Source organism: Didymosphaeria variabile (assembly GCF_027946475.1).
Source record: "Didymosphaeria variabile strain IMI 356815 chromosome Unknown scaffold_4, whole genome shotgun sequence".
In the NCBI taxonomy this organism is placed as follows: domain Eukaryota; kingdom Fungi; phylum Ascomycota; class Dothideomycetes; order Pleosporales; family Didymosphaeriaceae; genus Didymosphaeria; species Didymosphaeria variabile.
In genome coordinates this window covers 4,215,870-4,230,659 of record NW_026611623.1, presented here as the reverse complement: position 1 = coordinate 4,230,659, position 14,790 = coordinate 4,215,870, and the positions used below count along the sequence as shown (strand labels likewise).

Here is a 14,790-nt window from a genome sequence, read left to right as displayed (position 1 = left end):
CCAACTTCTCTCTCCCTACTGGCAACGAGCTCAGCATTTACTCCTCCCACATCCTTGGCGAATGTAATAAGAAAACCCACACTCTTCCCATCTACCATCATCTCCTAGCCAAACATCTTATCCATCCACCTATTAAACGCATTCTGATCCTTCGTCTCTACAAAATTCCTCGTGTACTCCTCAATCTCCTCAAGATCCTCCTGCAGATCGACCTCATGCGCCTTCTTGTACTTCGTCTTATGGAGGAGCTTCCAGCCGATGTACAGAACGGGGAAGATGAAGATCATCATATATCTAGTGGTCGTTAGTCTACCTCACGAGTTGAGCCAACACACGAGACGGAAACTTACGCGAACAAGAAGTCAGGAATATTCCAATTATCATCGATGAAGACGGTGTACCCGCCCACGAACGCCATGATAAAGCAACCTACGAGCCCGTAGTACGCCGCGAACGGCATAAGCGGGGCTCTGAACGGCAGCGTACTTCGATCGAGGCCCTGGACATGGCACGCCTTGTAAAACGCGAGGAAGGTGAAGCACATGACGCTGAAGTTGATGAGCTGCGACGCCGTGACCAGCGCGACGAACCAGTCCAGCACGACCGCGGAGTTGTTTCCCAAATTGAGGAACGCCAGACACGCGAAGACCAGCACGACGGCGACGCAGTAGAACGGGACGCCCTGCCTCGTGCACTTTGTCATGAACTTTGGCGCTTTGCCCTCGAGCGCGAGCCCGTAGAGAGACCGCGAGGCGCAGTAGACGTAGGAGTTGCCGGCGGAGAAGGCGGCGCCGAGAACCATGGCGTTGACGATGTGCGGGAGACCCTCGACGCGTAGACGGTTCATAGCAACAACGTATGGACTCGCTGCCGCGCCGGGCTTTCCTTCCTTAAACGCAGCCTTCAGCTCCGGGTCATCGTACGGCACGTTGATGCCCACGCAAAGACTTCCCAGGACGAAGAACGCGGTAAGGCGGTAGAAAACAGCTTTGTACGCTCTGGGCATGATTTTGCGCGGGTTCTCTGCCTCGCCTGCCGCCATGCTGACGTAATCCGGTCCTGCGATGGTGAAGGAGGCTTGGATGAGGCACTGTAGGAAGCCTAGAAAGCGGCCGAGGTTACCTTCGCGATAGAGCTCGGCGAAGGAGCCGGGGTTGTTCCAGTAGCGGAAGCCGTAGCGGTCTTTGATGGGGTTGCCGCCGAGCATGGAGATGAAGGTGAAGATGATGAGGCCAATGATGAGAAGGACTGCGCGTTGATACACGATCAGGGTGACTTCTGCATGAAGGTGGTAGATGCTCACCTTTTCCCAGCGCTGCCCAGAATTCGGTCTCGCCATACCACTTAACAGCGAGCATGTTGATCAAGCTATCTGCGGATCAGAAAGTGGGCGAAACGGCATCTGCACAAACATACCCATATAGAAAGAGGATGATTGCGATGATAGCTCCTGTAGGCACGATATCACTCCAGAAATGGATGATGAGGTTGCATGCTACAATCTCGAAAGGCACCAAGGCAGCTTCGAATATGAAGAAGTTCCAGCCTGCAGCGAATCCAAAAGCTTCGTCCACGTAGCGACCAGCAAATCGGATAAAGGGCGAAGAGATGGGCAGGTACGACACCATTTCAGCCATGCCTGATCACGAGTATTAGTTTCACTTTACATGACGCATTGGGCTATCCGAGAAGCTCGCGTGTGATTGCGCTTGGGCATGTTGCATTTGGGAGAGCTCACATAGGGTAACAGCGAGGATAAAAGTGCACCTAGGAACACGATTAGCCCGCATAAAGGTATGATTTTCATGTATTTGCGAAGTAATTCGCTTAGAAACTGCGAAAACCCACCATATCGAGAAAGCGAGAAACAAGCTCGCAGGACCGCCATTCATCAACCCTCTGCCAATTTGCACGTAAAGAGCTGTGCCAATGGTTCCACCGATGCCAATGAGCTGAATGTGGCGCGGTTTGAGCTTGCGATGGGTCGAGTCACGAACCGTTTGCACGGATACCGCAATGGAGTTGCGGCGATATTCCGGTAAGCCTTTATTCTCTGGATCGACCTTTACGCCTTTCTCGTGGTACTTCGAAGTTCCATAGTCGATACCGGTGGAAGCCATTGTAATTGATCGCGACACCAACGCCGGAAAATCCTAGCGAAGGTCTTTGAGAAGAAGGCAAAAGAACCGTGTGACGAATTGCATATGCTACGGTCGATCAGTGAGATGTGAAGCTTGCGAGGAGGAAAAAAAGCGCATGTACGCTTGATAAAGGCAGTCTATGGTGCTAGTGCGTGGTACCAGGCCGAGGATCTCTCTACAATCAGTGGAGCCTCGCTGCAGTGTCCTCAGCCCAGGCCCTTGGCCGTCACCCGCATCCCGCGTTGCTGGGAGCTGCAGAAACCCTGCTTGCGCGTGCGAACACCGGAGCTTTCCCCTGTTTGCCACGCCTCGTTGGTGCTCGGTGTCGTTCTGGACGTAACGTCACACGCTGCGCGATCACGAAAGTTGGTGGTGTTGCGGTACGTACCCCGCATCTCCATATCCACTTTCTCCACTGGCGAAGTTTTTGCATTCTGCTCCGCACGTCCAAATTTCCAGGCGAGCGATTAGGGTTAGGGTTAGGGCTCTCACGGCGCACTCGCCTTATCCTCGGCCAGACCGACGCTTGTCTATCTTTCCTCTCCGGACAGCCACATCTTCCTCTCGAACATCTTGGCCGGCGGGAAACTCCAATGGCTGAGCATCAGGGCAATCCGCCGAGCGGCGGTCGCTTGGCGGTCGCTGGGCACCGGATTGGCTTCTCTTTGCTTGAGTTCTTGTTGCGCTGCAATTCTTATCATCGATGTGATGGGCTGGCGTGATGACTTCTGCCCATCATGCCTCGATGTCAATTGGACAAGATCCTCACAACCAAGCAACGCATTTCGAGGTGCCCAGAGATGCTGCCAATGCAAACTTCTCGGCTCGTGGAGGATGACGCTAAGTGCTGCACTGATGGGCGACTTTGAGATGCTGAACGCCTCCGGGTAATGGATAGTTGCAGCAAAGCTGCGTCCTTTGAAGTCTGTCTGTAGACCATGTACAGTACAAAGCTGGCTGCAGACTAGGCTGGGAAGGCTTGAGATTTGCCGTGCGGAGGTAAATCCACTCAATCACGGTGTTCCTCATCTAGGATCTGCGCTCCATCGTCTTGTACGCGGCAGGCCTGAAGGCGCATGACCCGATACTGGAATAGGAAGGAGCGAACGATCTCGAAAGGAGCAACGCGCGGTTCGGAGTTCTATCAGACTCCAAGAGTTTATGCACAATATCAGACAGAAAGGATGCTCTGGCTTGTGGATGGCGCAATATCATGGGGCCTTCACACGACGCTCGTCTTGACTTTGCCTCTCAATGCCGTGGAACTCCTGGCGGAAGCTGAGAGTGTTGGTCAAACTGTGCTGTCAATGTAGGATGGGCGCACGCTGCGAAATATGCAGATCGCAAGGATGATAACTCGTGACCTTGACTAAACCATGGGAAAACGGTTAATTGCAATACATGAAGAGCACAAAAACTTGAAGATTCGTACAGTGCATCGCCTGAGCTGCCTCCACGTCGCACAATGCTATGGAAAGCACGTCAAGACGAGGTCAAAGTGACTTCCTTAGCACAAACTTCCAGAGAGCTTCTGTAAGTATGTGTAATTGCTGCATGCCTTGTGTGATGAACCACGTGAACACCGACGTTGAGAAGTAAGAGATACTCTGGTACATCACCCGCGTCCAAGACATATAGCATGTTATCTGTTCTTCTCTAAGTAGGAAGGCTCGGAGGCTCGATTGCGTCTTTCCGTGATAGAAGCCATCTCCGAATGTCGAAGCAGACTCCTGTCATTCACGTGGAGCTCATTCAGATGAACCGTCTTGAACAAGAAGTGGACTAAGCTCGGAGTCACTCTAGCATAGACTTCAACGAGGTGCTAAGTGAATCGGCTGAACGGGTATATTCGACACAGATCCAAATACAATTGTGCATGCTACATTTCGATGTCTGAACTCTCTTTTCAATCCCACCTCCCATACATTTTCAATTCTCCGACTGCATCATTTCCGCACACACCTCTTGCCCATCACATCCTACTCCGTCTTCCTCCTAATCCTCGGCAAGCACAGCCAAAGAGCCAAAATAACCCCCAGCAGCGCTAGAACAATCGGCTGCAACACCTTGACCCCCTTCGCCTGTGCAATAGCGCCCACCGCGAAGGGGAATATCGCCGCGCCCGAGCCGCCAAACGCAGCGGCAAACCCGATTGCGCTGACGTGAAGGTGCCTAGGAAGAAGTTTCGTAGCGACAACCACAACAGCGGGGAACAGCGGACCCATCAGGAAGCCTTGCAAAGAGACGGCCACGGCGGAGACGTAGAACTGCGGGACGAGCCAGAAGATGAGCTCGAGGGCCATGGTGAGCGGGAGGTAGATCTGCATTGCATCAGAGAGGTCAGTATGTACGTCGAGGCAGACAGGGGAAAATTCATTCGTTCGAAATCATGACGAGACACTCACCGCAATAGCTAACTTCTCGCCTATCCTCGGCGTTACAAAGCCCAGGATGACCCTCCCCACCGTGATACCCATCCAGTAGCCTGTTGCTACCATGCCGCTTGCAAAATCTCCTCCGTTGCGCACTTCCAGCATGAATTTGACGATCCAGCCACCGAGGGCGACTTCGATGCCAACGTAGCCGAGAAGGAAAATGGCGCAGATCCAGGTGATGCGTGCATGGGGCATGCGGATGAGAGCTTCTTTCATGCGGCTGTCCTGGCTGTCAGATGTGCGCTCGTTGTTTTCGCGGAATACGGCGCCGGTCGCGGTCCAGAAGGCTGCGATCGAAGTGCCGAGTTCGATGGCAGCTAGCCCGATCTATTGGATTTAGAATCCGATGGGACAGCGTTAGGGTCGAGAGCCAAGCTTACCATGACATAGTAGAATGTCCACCACGGCAGTCGCTGACCCTTTGTGATCATGGTGGTGGCAATGAGCGGTGAAAGCACTGCACCAAGGCCGTAGAAGCCGTGCAGGAACCCCAGGACCTCGTTAGCATTCGCCATGTTTCCAATCCCTGCACCGTTGTTAGGTTGCATTCACAGTTTGTACTATTATTTGGGGTACTTACAAGCATTCCAAGCAGCATCTGCGAGTCCGTTCCCGAATCCTGCTATCATGAAGACAACCACTAGAACAGGGTACGGAGGATGCACGGCAATAATGACATAGGCGATGATATGGCATCCTGGAGAGAGGAACGCTACACCCCGTTGACCGAATTTGAGATGTATGGCGTTATTGAGCAGCGCCGACGCAGTGTAGCCTATCTCCTGTCAGTCAGCTAATTCCAATGCATATGAGCAAGTTACATACCGATAAGAGGCGACAGAAACACCAGCGAGATGACCACAAACGTAAGGTCATAATATTGTTGAAGCTACACAACTCATCAGCTTTCACATGACTACTTGTCGGAGCTACAGCACATACATAAGGGATCAAGGCACCATAAGCAGCATCATTGGCCCCCATAACAACAAAGCTCCAAAATGCCGCCAACGTCTTCCACAGGTTGCCCCGCGGAGCATTCCACTGCTCCAGCTTCGCATCCGCTTGCGTTGTCGGTGACGGCAGCCTCTCGACTGGATCTTGTTCCTGAAGTGTCTTGCCTGCCTTTGCGTTGATGCTTGGGGGTTTGGCGGTGGGGAGCTTCGCATCCTCGGGCTTGGAGACGAAGTGTGAGAGATCGTTGAGCTCGATGGATGAATGCGAGGGCTCCATGACGTACGTTGACGAACCGCCATTTTGGTGGATCGTCATTGTGGTATTTGGGATTTGTGCTTAGCAGGTGAGAATACTATGGTCGTGCCTGCCTGCTTGTAGGATTGCCGACAACGTGTAACGACCAATATTCTTTGCGTCCCAAGTCTTCTGCATGGGTGTCCTCACTCTTGTACGTGGTGTCTGTTCGCTCTTGAATTACCGCATTATATGTCTTTCAACGATCGTCAATGCAATTCTCTTGACTCATAATCGTCTGCAGTAAGACGAAGCCGTATTTATGTATGAAGAAGAAAGAAAGACGCAGAAGACATGGCGTACTACAGTAGCGCATCCGTCCACCGACAGGGACCTGGAACCGCATTCGGGCAAGTGCTGCCCCACGAATGCTGTAGCGATACTCCCCGCCTCCGGAAGTTCGTCGGATTAACTCGCTTATGACCTCTTTCCTACCACATTACACAATGAAAAAGGGCGGAATTGCTACATCTGGATTGAATCGACCCGCAGTGGAGTGCTTGGTAATATTCAATTGATTTGTCGCGTCGCGCAGACATTGCTCGATGATATTCACTGCCAAGCCTTATGCGTCGTCCTGCGTTGCACGGCACCTCGGTCCGACATACAGCGAGCCATATAACATAAGGCCTATAGCGAACTCCTTACATAATATGCGTCTCGCAAGCTTTCCCATTTCGAGACGCAGCACGCATGCGAAACACTTCAAGTCACGCCCGCGACATGACATCGATCCATTCATTTCAGCTCACCCTTCGCCATCGCCTTTGCTCCCCATTCGAAACCACGTTCACAAGGTGCCTCACAAAGTGCCACACCATGGTAATTCTCAAAAGTGATATTCAGCTAGCTAGCTCTCAGTCGGCCTCAGGCCTTCATCCAATCGTAACACCCTCTCTGCCCCATTACCTCCTCAAGAGTACGGGCCCAATATACATCCCCCTCCCTCCACAAACGACAAGAAAAACTCTGGGGTATCTGCTTCGCGACTCATCGAGTCATCCACATCTAGTCCAAGCAACAACAATAAAGGAAATAAGGAACATACATGCAACACTAAAAACCATGCTAGAATCAACGCTTGTATTTTTCAACGACTGTAGTGAAGAAGATCTGTGTTGTGTGTTGATTCGTACAACGCACCTCCATATGCTTTCATTCTCCCTCACCACCGACCCTGACACCTCTTCTTCAGACCCTCGCTCGTCCTCATGAAATAGCAATAGTGGGAATAGACAGGTGTATGCTAGATGGCGGAGGGACTTTTCAACGTGAAGGTGTCTATGAGGGCTGGATGACGGAAGGTCCAGCGAGCACCTCGGCGTCGGCCACGGACTGCGACTTGGTGATCATCATGTAGACCTCGCCGTTGAGGTTCTGGGGCACGACGCAGTTGCCGTCGGTGATTTGGGAGAATTGGTTGCCACCGCTGTGATACTGTTAGCGTCCATTCGTGCAGTCTAGTTCGGGACCGGTAGGAGGGGGACTTACGGAGCAACAAAGGCGCAGAACTGGGCACCAGCGGGGTTGGCAGCGTCCGCGAGCTTGAGGTTGGAGCCAACGGCGGCCTGCTCGGGGTTCTGGAGCGCGATGGAGGGGAAGGCCTGGATGTTCAGGTTGGAGCCCTCGGGGCAGGACATGATGAACGCGGCTGCGAGGGTGAAGACAGCGCGGGGGCCGAGCGGGGTGTCGAAAGCAGCGGGGACGGGCTCGGCGCCGGAGGCAACGCGGATGAAGGCCTGGTGGCGGGCCTCGACGGTGACGATGGTAGCAGCCGCGGTGAGGACGTCCGAGGAGTTCACAAGGGGAGCGGCGCCCAGATAGGCGGAGACACCGACGGCCTCAAGGACACGAGCGGTCGCAACCATGGTCTTTGCGTCCTTGAGGGCGGCATCGAAGTTGTACATGCAGGGCTCGACGGGCTTGGCTCCTGCGCCCGCGATGGCGGCCTGGAGGGTGGTGACGTGCGTAGCCTCAGTCTGTCCAACGCCCATGAGAGACTTGATCTGTCCGTCGGTGAGGCCGAGGGCCTGGAAGTCGCTCATGGGGAACTTGGCGAAGCCTTGCTGGTAGAAAGTGGACTCAAGGTGCTCTGCGGTAAGAGCACTAAGGTTGTTAGCTGGGCCTACTGACTATGGATGTGAAGCTGGACTTACAACTGAAGGATGTCAACATCGGTCAAGCCTCCACCTGCTGCCGGCGCCGCTGGTGCAGCAGCAGCAGATGAGGTAGCCGCAGGAGCAGCAGAAGATGCAGATGCAGACGCTTGTCGGGCAACGATTCCAGCCGGGGCGGCAGCCGCAAGGGGAGCCAAGGCCATGAGGCCGCTGATGATTGATCGTACGCTAGGCATGGTGATTAAGAGTTGTTGGTGTTGATTTTGTTGTTAAACTTGTAGATGGTGAATGGGAACCAGCAAAGACTCGCTTTGATTAATTATAAATTTCCTTAGGGTCCAACCAGGGACGGAGAAGTGAAGGTGAAGGAATGTGAAGAGGTATTAGGTACAGAGAAGGGTACTGGATGGAAAGGCCTCCGCTAGCTGATATCTAACAGAAAACGATTGTAGAAACAAGGTGGGCGCCAATGGACCTTATAGCCCTCCCTGTGGCTCGAGGGCCGCACCTGAGACGGTAAAGCAAATTCGGAGGACGGAAGCAGGCTCGTGGCAAGTTGACGGACTGCAGCGATCCCGCCCACGCTTGGTCCACTTACCGGATCTGTGGCCATTCAAGCTTTTTGGCCTAGCAAATGGACCACTGTGATCTGCGAGGACTACCCTGGGACCGCTGGGGCAGGCCTCGATGGAGTTCGCGTTGCTGCGAGGGGTCTTGGTTTTGGGTACGCCAAGTGTAGCACGTCTGGGGTGCTGCGACGCTTAGGCCTCATCCGAAACTGTCCAGGTCGCAACGGCGCTCAAGTTGTTGCTCGGAGGAGGCGCTACCGATCAAGCCACAGCATTCTGGGCTCATTTCTCTGCCGCATGGCACGCTTACTTGACGGCTTGACGTGCTTCCGGATGGCTTCACGCGTCCGTCACCACGCGCGTGCCCGTTACGCGCCTCAGAAAACGCTTCATCGTAGTCCGACCAGTATCAAGGCACCGAAGTTCGAACAATGTTTCAACAGACTCTGTCGAAGATGGGTACGTTGTTGAGCACGGTAGTCGTCGCATGCGCTCGTGAAGTTGTGGATGGTGCTGATGTCTATGGGGAGAAGTACGATACCAGGTTCTGAGAGCAATGCACCACCTTTTGCCGCTAAACGGCTCGCCGGCTGATCAAGCATAGCGACCCACCAGTTCTGCCTGAGGCCCTGCAATTACCATGCGACTATGGAGGTACGTTCCTGACAGGGGAAGGAGCTGTGCCAATGGTTTACAAAAGGTCGCAGATCTGCCCGCCGAACCGCACTAACACCCTTCTCGAGCATTGAGCCTCCTTGCCTGGACACCGTTTTACAATACCAAGCGGGTAAACACACTACTGCGCTTCCGTGCAGGAAAGGTTCAGATCCAGCGGAACAAGCTCTACCCAGTGTGCTGTTTCATACAATTGTCTCCAATCCCACAAGGGCAAACACGCAGCTAAGAACACGCACCGACAACTGTCAAGCCATCATGCGACCGGATCGGCACTCACCGATCCTGCAGGGGCGGGGGCTGCGCGAAGCGAGGAAAGCTTGACGAAAAGACACTGATGAATGATTCATTGAAGCAACGCTAGGCATGTGCAAACGAATAACGGCAATATTGACTCTACTCAAGGTACTTCTGCACCTCGACCACGCGTTAACACACCCGCGACCTTCTCCTCCATGCGAAACTTGTTACTTTGCTAACTTGTACTCATTACTTTTGACCACTACACGCTGAAGAATACATATCTGTCCGTCGACGTCCCCCGCTAATATATTCGTGCCATGCAATTTCTGTCTACACAAATCCTCCGGAACTAACAGCGTTGGCAACCGATCAATGGAACAAGAAATGGGAAGATGATATCCGGGAACCCTGCGGTGCGCCGGGTCTCCCAAGCGGGACGATCCAGTAAGCATCCTTGATGCCGGGCTCGGTCGTATGTGGAGGATAGTGATTGCGGATCAAGCAAGTAAGGCGAAACAGCCTCTAACGGGAGGCTTTTATAGAGCGTAAGGGTTCAGGGATCGGATCGTCAAGCATCTGGTAGAAGGTTAGCACCGTTCGAAACAGTCATCGAGGGTATCTACTTACGGAGGGCTCTTGGACAGGTCCGTCTTAAGGATGATAGGCACACGAGTCATCTCCCGCACATCCTGAATGTAGTCTCCGTTCTCCTCGCGAAGAGTGAACCAGCTCAAGTACTTCTCCTTGTTGGTGAGCTTGGCTTCAGGGGTGTCGCTGGCGCTCTGTGCGAGCTTGGAGTCAGACTTGACGCGGTGCGGGGCGTATCGGCTGGAGTGGAGGCCATTTCTGGTCGGCGACGGAGGCATGCTTTGCGTGGGGCGGTCTGCGCCGGTGTTCAGTGAGACACCAGCCATAGCACCGGTGAGGTCGCTGGAATCATCATCGTCGTCGTCGTCAAACAGAGCGTCGTCATCGCGTGCTCCGGTATCCATTTGCCTGCGCTGGGCTTCTTCCTGCTCCTTGGCGCGTTGCTTAGCGGCTTCCGCGTCGCGGGCAGCAGCAGCGGCTTGTGCAGCCCGACCTGAGCCATGCTTCGGCCTCTCATCTTCCGGGATGTACGCAGACGACGGGACACCCTTCTCCCAGTAAAGCTCAAGGAGACGCTTGTTCTTGTCAAACTCAGCCTTCTTCAACGGCAGCTGGTCGCAGTGTACGCGCTTCTCAAAGCCGAATTCGGGGATAAGGACATCAAACGCCGACTCGTACACGCAGAGAACGATACCTTCGCTGATGAGGTCACCGCCCAGATCTTGCCTTGTCTTGTCCATGGCACGGCAGGCCTCAATGTGCACACTCTGCTCTTGGGCAGCATGAGCCGAGTCCTTCTTGGTGTTGGACATTTCGGCGGTCTTCGCGAGAACCTCGATGTCCTCCGTGAATTCAATGGCGCCGTCGGACAGGGCAGCCTCCAGCTGGCGGTGGACAATGATGTCTGCATATCGTCGAGAGGGGTTGGTGAAGTGAGTATACAAGGGAAGGTTCAAAGCATAGTGAGAACGCTGATCCTCGGTTTGCTTTCCTGCCACAATGTATTTGGCGCGAGTCATTGACTTGATGACAAGGGTCTCCAATCCCTTGCGGATGTCCACGTCTTCAATCTGGAACAGGCTGTTCTGTACACTGCCACTGCTAGTGGTATCAATGGTATAGCCGATGGCGCCCATACGCTCAGCAATAGTCTGGAGACGACGAGGGTTGGGCGGGGCCTGGCGCCGGAGAAGCGCCTTCTCCGGAAGACTGGCAAGGATCTGCTTGGCGACAAACGCGTTGGTCTTGTGGCTCAACTCCTCAATGCACTCGTGCGAAGGCGATGAATCAAAGATGTTGGCTTCAACCGGCACGTTCTCGTCGTCGAGCTGGTGCATCAGACGAAGGGACGGGATGTCGGTACTACGATCGCCGAAGCGAGCCTCCCGGAACTTCTGAGTGACGTGGTGGAGCATCTTGATATCCTTGGCACGGCCCTCTGAGACTTCAGACGCGTTGCCATTGATAACGGCATCGACCTCATCATAAGACAGCTTGCCAACGCTCTTGATAATGGACTTGCCAATCCACGTCTCGTCTTCGAAGACACGTCCAGAGTTTGGATCGACCTTGAATACCACACTCACAGTGTAGCGCTCCTCGCCAGGGCTCAAGCAACAAATTTCTTGAGATAGGCGGGGGGGCAGCATGTTGACGGTACGATCCATGAGGTATACAGCCGTGCCGCGCTTCTTTGCTTCACGGTCCACAAGTGAGTTCGCCTTGATAAAGTGAGCTACGTCGGCAACGTGGAAGCCAATCTCAACGCGGTCATCGTCCAGGTACTTGAAGTGAATGGCGTCATCCAGCTCCTTTGAACCATTAGGATCGATGGTGAAGGTATGTTCGCTGCGGAAGTCTCGGCGGTTTTCCAACGCAGCCTCTCCGTCGTTGGCAACAGACCAATCCTCAAATCCGACATTTTTCATGACAGCGTCGGAGAAGTCGTCGGGACCAAAGTTGTTGTCTCGCAGAAGAGCATCGGTTTCCACCTTAAGGTCACCCATCTCACCCAACTGCTCGACAAGTGTTCCGAACGGATGCAGGGAGGTGATGGGCCATCGCTTGATGCAGGCCACGAAGATGCGGTTCGCATAATCCTGGTGCTTCTCGACGAAGTCACGTGGAGCTTGTTCGGTCGGAATAGCGATCAAGGGCACACGCTTGTCAGTTGGCTTGAACCAAACAATCTTCGGCTTGTCTTGCTGGCGGTTGTCCTGAGGACGAGAGTTGCTGCCTTCACGAGCCGCACGCTCAGCTTCTTGCTTCTCCTTTGTGGCCTGGCTGCTGGGGCGTAGAAGACCCAAGGTACTAGAAGGATAATCAGCAATGTTCGACTCATCGTGTACAGCGATTGCACTTACCCAGAAAACATCTGACCAGCTACTCGTTCAATGACGGCGACAATGTGACCAGCATACAGAGGCTTCTGTTCATCGTTGATCTCTTCCTCCTCCATCAGCAGAAGACTCTGGCCTTCGACTTCGACATCATCATTCTTCTTCTGCGTAGGGCGCTGGCGCAAACTTCCTCGGCGCCGAATTCCGCCCTCGCCGCTAGTCTCAGGCTGAGTAGTGGCGTCGTTCACGGCAATGTTGCTGCCTCGAGGATCGGCGTTATCCTTCCTCTTCTTCTTCTCTTCCTTCTCACGCTTCTGTCCCCACACCTCATCCACGTCGAGAAGTTCAACAGCAACCAAGTCACCTTCGAGTGCTCGGTTCCTGTCTTTGCTACCGCAAATGAAGATGTCGGCATCGAGATCTGTAGTGGTAACATATGCGTCGCTGCGGTTCTTCTTGTTGACCCGCAAGATACCGGCAACAAGTTGTCCGTCACCGAGGAGGGCAGGCAGGGTCGCCTGAGGTAGGTAAGGAGTGAAAAGCGTCTTGCGCTGTTGCTGTTGTTGTTGCATCATCTGCGGTTGGCCTTGCTGGCCAGGAATGCCTCCAAAACCCCCGCCGTTCATCTGTGCAGCTTGAAGTGCCTGTAGGTGGGCAATCTGTAGCGGGTTGAGACCCTGACCGCCGAGCATTTGCTGCTGAAGCAGCACCTGACCCTGAGGTAGCTGCATAAGCTGAGGCTGGCCTGGGTATTGGAAGTTACCGAGAGAGCCAACAGACTGATTGACTGAGCCACGGGTGCGGTGACCGGGCTGGAAAGGAGCGGCATTTGCTGTTTGGTTCATGTTGAAATTGCCCATGTTCTGGGCTTGGTTGTTTTGGTCTGGTTGTTGCTGCGGTTGAGCTTGGGGTTGCGGTTGCGGCTGCCTCCAGTTGCCCTCGAAGTTGCGAGATTGGCTTCGGCCGTGCCCTTGACTGCCACGGCGTTGGAAGTCAGACTGGCCATTCTGCGCACCACCGTTATCGCCAGCCGGCGCTGCAGGGAATGAGAAAGCTGGTCCACCACGGCCTGCGCTTCCACCGCCGCGGCCAACAGCCATGCTCTGGCTGCGACCATGTGCACCACGCCCACCGCGGCCCGCAGACTGTTCAGTCGGTGTGTTTCCACTCGGGCTTGCGTCACGGTTGCTAGAGCCGCCAGCGGAGCCAGGAATGGGGAACTGGAAACCAGAAGTCTTTCTCTTCTGTTCTGCCAGTTCAGCTGCCTTCTTAGCTTCGGGCAGGGCGAGTGAGTGCCGACGGGTATGTCCCGATCCAGCACCACCGCCACCTCGACCGCGTGGGTTGACATTCTCCCTGCCTTGAGTTCCCTGCTGTCCGCCGTATTCGCCAAAGCCAGAGGCGCCCGACGAGGGCGCAGGCGGCGGCCCGCCCATGACGTTGGGCAAAGCCGACTGGTTGCGACGGTGAGAGGATGGCTGCGAAGGAGGGTTCATCGGAACGGCAAGGTGCTGCTGAGGCACCTGCTGCGCGAACTGGAATTGGTTCGGATTGGGTGATACGTTAGACATCTGTCCCTGCATCTGGAAGTTACCGGGCAGATGTTGCTGGGGCTGAATCATGCCCATGTTAACATATTGTTGATGAGTTGCAGCAATTTGTTGCTGCTGCTGCTGTAAGACTTCGATCTGTTGGGCGATGGCAAGTTGTTCCACTGTAGAGTCTGTCAGCAGGTCGCAGACAGGATGGGAGGGGGGCAGGCGCACTCATCAGCGGAGTCAGCTCAGACGGGCTACGTCGATGAGCGATGTGCAGGCGACGGCCATTGGGGTTCAAGGGCCCAGGCTGGCCTTGTTGGTCCATGGTGAGGACGGAGTGTGAATGTTATCACAGCCTGTGCCTGCAGGGTTGCTAAGTGCTATGCACGGGAGTGGCAGTCGACTCGATGAGATAGCGGGAATTCAAGACGACGAAAAAGTTTATCGACAGAAGATCTGGCATCTGTCAGCACTGCTATGCGGAGTGTCGAGTTTGGCGCGGCGTCGCAGTGGGCTTCTCTCATGCGCAGGCAGAGGTGAAGCAAACAGAGCGGGGGTCGGCGTGGTTGGCTGGCAGGCTCTGGGCAGCGGGATGCTGGGATCAGGCGGGGAGCACTTACACTGCGTGCGAAAGTGCTGAGCACAGTCAAGATGATGTTGGATGAATCGATGCTTCAGATGTTGCGAGCGGCGGGCTTCAAATGTTGCAGAGTCTTGTGCGTGATGGCAGGCTTACAGGGGCGGGCGTAGAGAGTGTTCTGTCCCTAGTGACGGACTGCGTGTTTCTTTCCCTGGACAGGGCTGTGGACTTCCAAAGGGCAGGAGGGAGTGCGCGAAGGAGGGAGGGCAGGAGCGATCAGGAGCGACCAAGACAGGTGAGCTTGCCAGGGAACG

At 54.5% G+C, this 14,790-nt stretch overlaps 4 protein-coding genes across 4 annotated transcripts; all 4 read right to left on the bottom strand.

Moving 5' to 3' along the window:
* Window positions 1-104: 104 nt before the first annotated feature.
* On the bottom strand, window positions 105-2,120 carry AGP2 (general amino acid permease agp2; the record flags this gene model as incomplete). The annotated part of the gene is made up of 6 exons (XM_056215052.1): window positions 105-294; window positions 351-1,248; window positions 1,304-1,368; window positions 1,417-1,639; window positions 1,739-1,767; window positions 1,849-2,120. The coding sequence occupies 6 exons, from the start codon at window positions 2,118-2,120 to the stop codon at window positions 105-107; spliced, it is 1,677 nt and encodes a 558-aa protein (XP_056072319.1).
* Window positions 2,121-4,120: 2,000 nt separating this feature from the next.
* Window positions 4,121-5,848, bottom strand: N0V89_006281 (uncharacterized protein; the record flags this gene model as incomplete). The annotated part of the gene is made up of 6 exons (XM_056215051.1): window positions 4,121-4,462; window positions 4,547-4,903; window positions 4,957-5,102; window positions 5,157-5,351; window positions 5,402-5,465; window positions 5,519-5,848. The coding sequence occupies 6 exons, from the start codon at window positions 5,846-5,848 to the stop codon at window positions 4,121-4,123; spliced, it is 1,434 nt and encodes a 477-aa protein (XP_056072318.1).
* A 1,260-nt stretch (window positions 5,849-7,108) lies between these two features.
* On the bottom strand, window positions 7,109-8,180 carry N0V89_006280 (uncharacterized protein; the record flags this gene model as incomplete). Its single annotated transcript, XM_056215050.1, has 3 exons — window positions 7,109-7,256; window positions 7,319-7,933; window positions 7,984-8,180. 3 exons carry the CDS (start codon window positions 8,178-8,180, stop codon window positions 7,109-7,111), a joined length of 960 nt encoding a protein of 319 aa, XP_056072317.1.
* Window positions 8,181-9,967: 1,787 nt separating this feature from the next.
* SSD1 (Translational repressor) lies at window positions 9,968-14,221 on the bottom strand (the record flags this gene model as incomplete). Its single annotated transcript, XM_056215049.1, has 4 exons — window positions 9,968-10,007; window positions 10,059-12,329; window positions 12,383-14,072; window positions 14,125-14,221. 4 exons carry the CDS (start codon window positions 14,219-14,221, stop codon window positions 9,968-9,970), a joined length of 4,098 nt encoding a protein of 1,365 aa, XP_056072316.1.
* Between the last annotated feature and the right edge of the window lie 569 nt (window positions 14,222-14,790).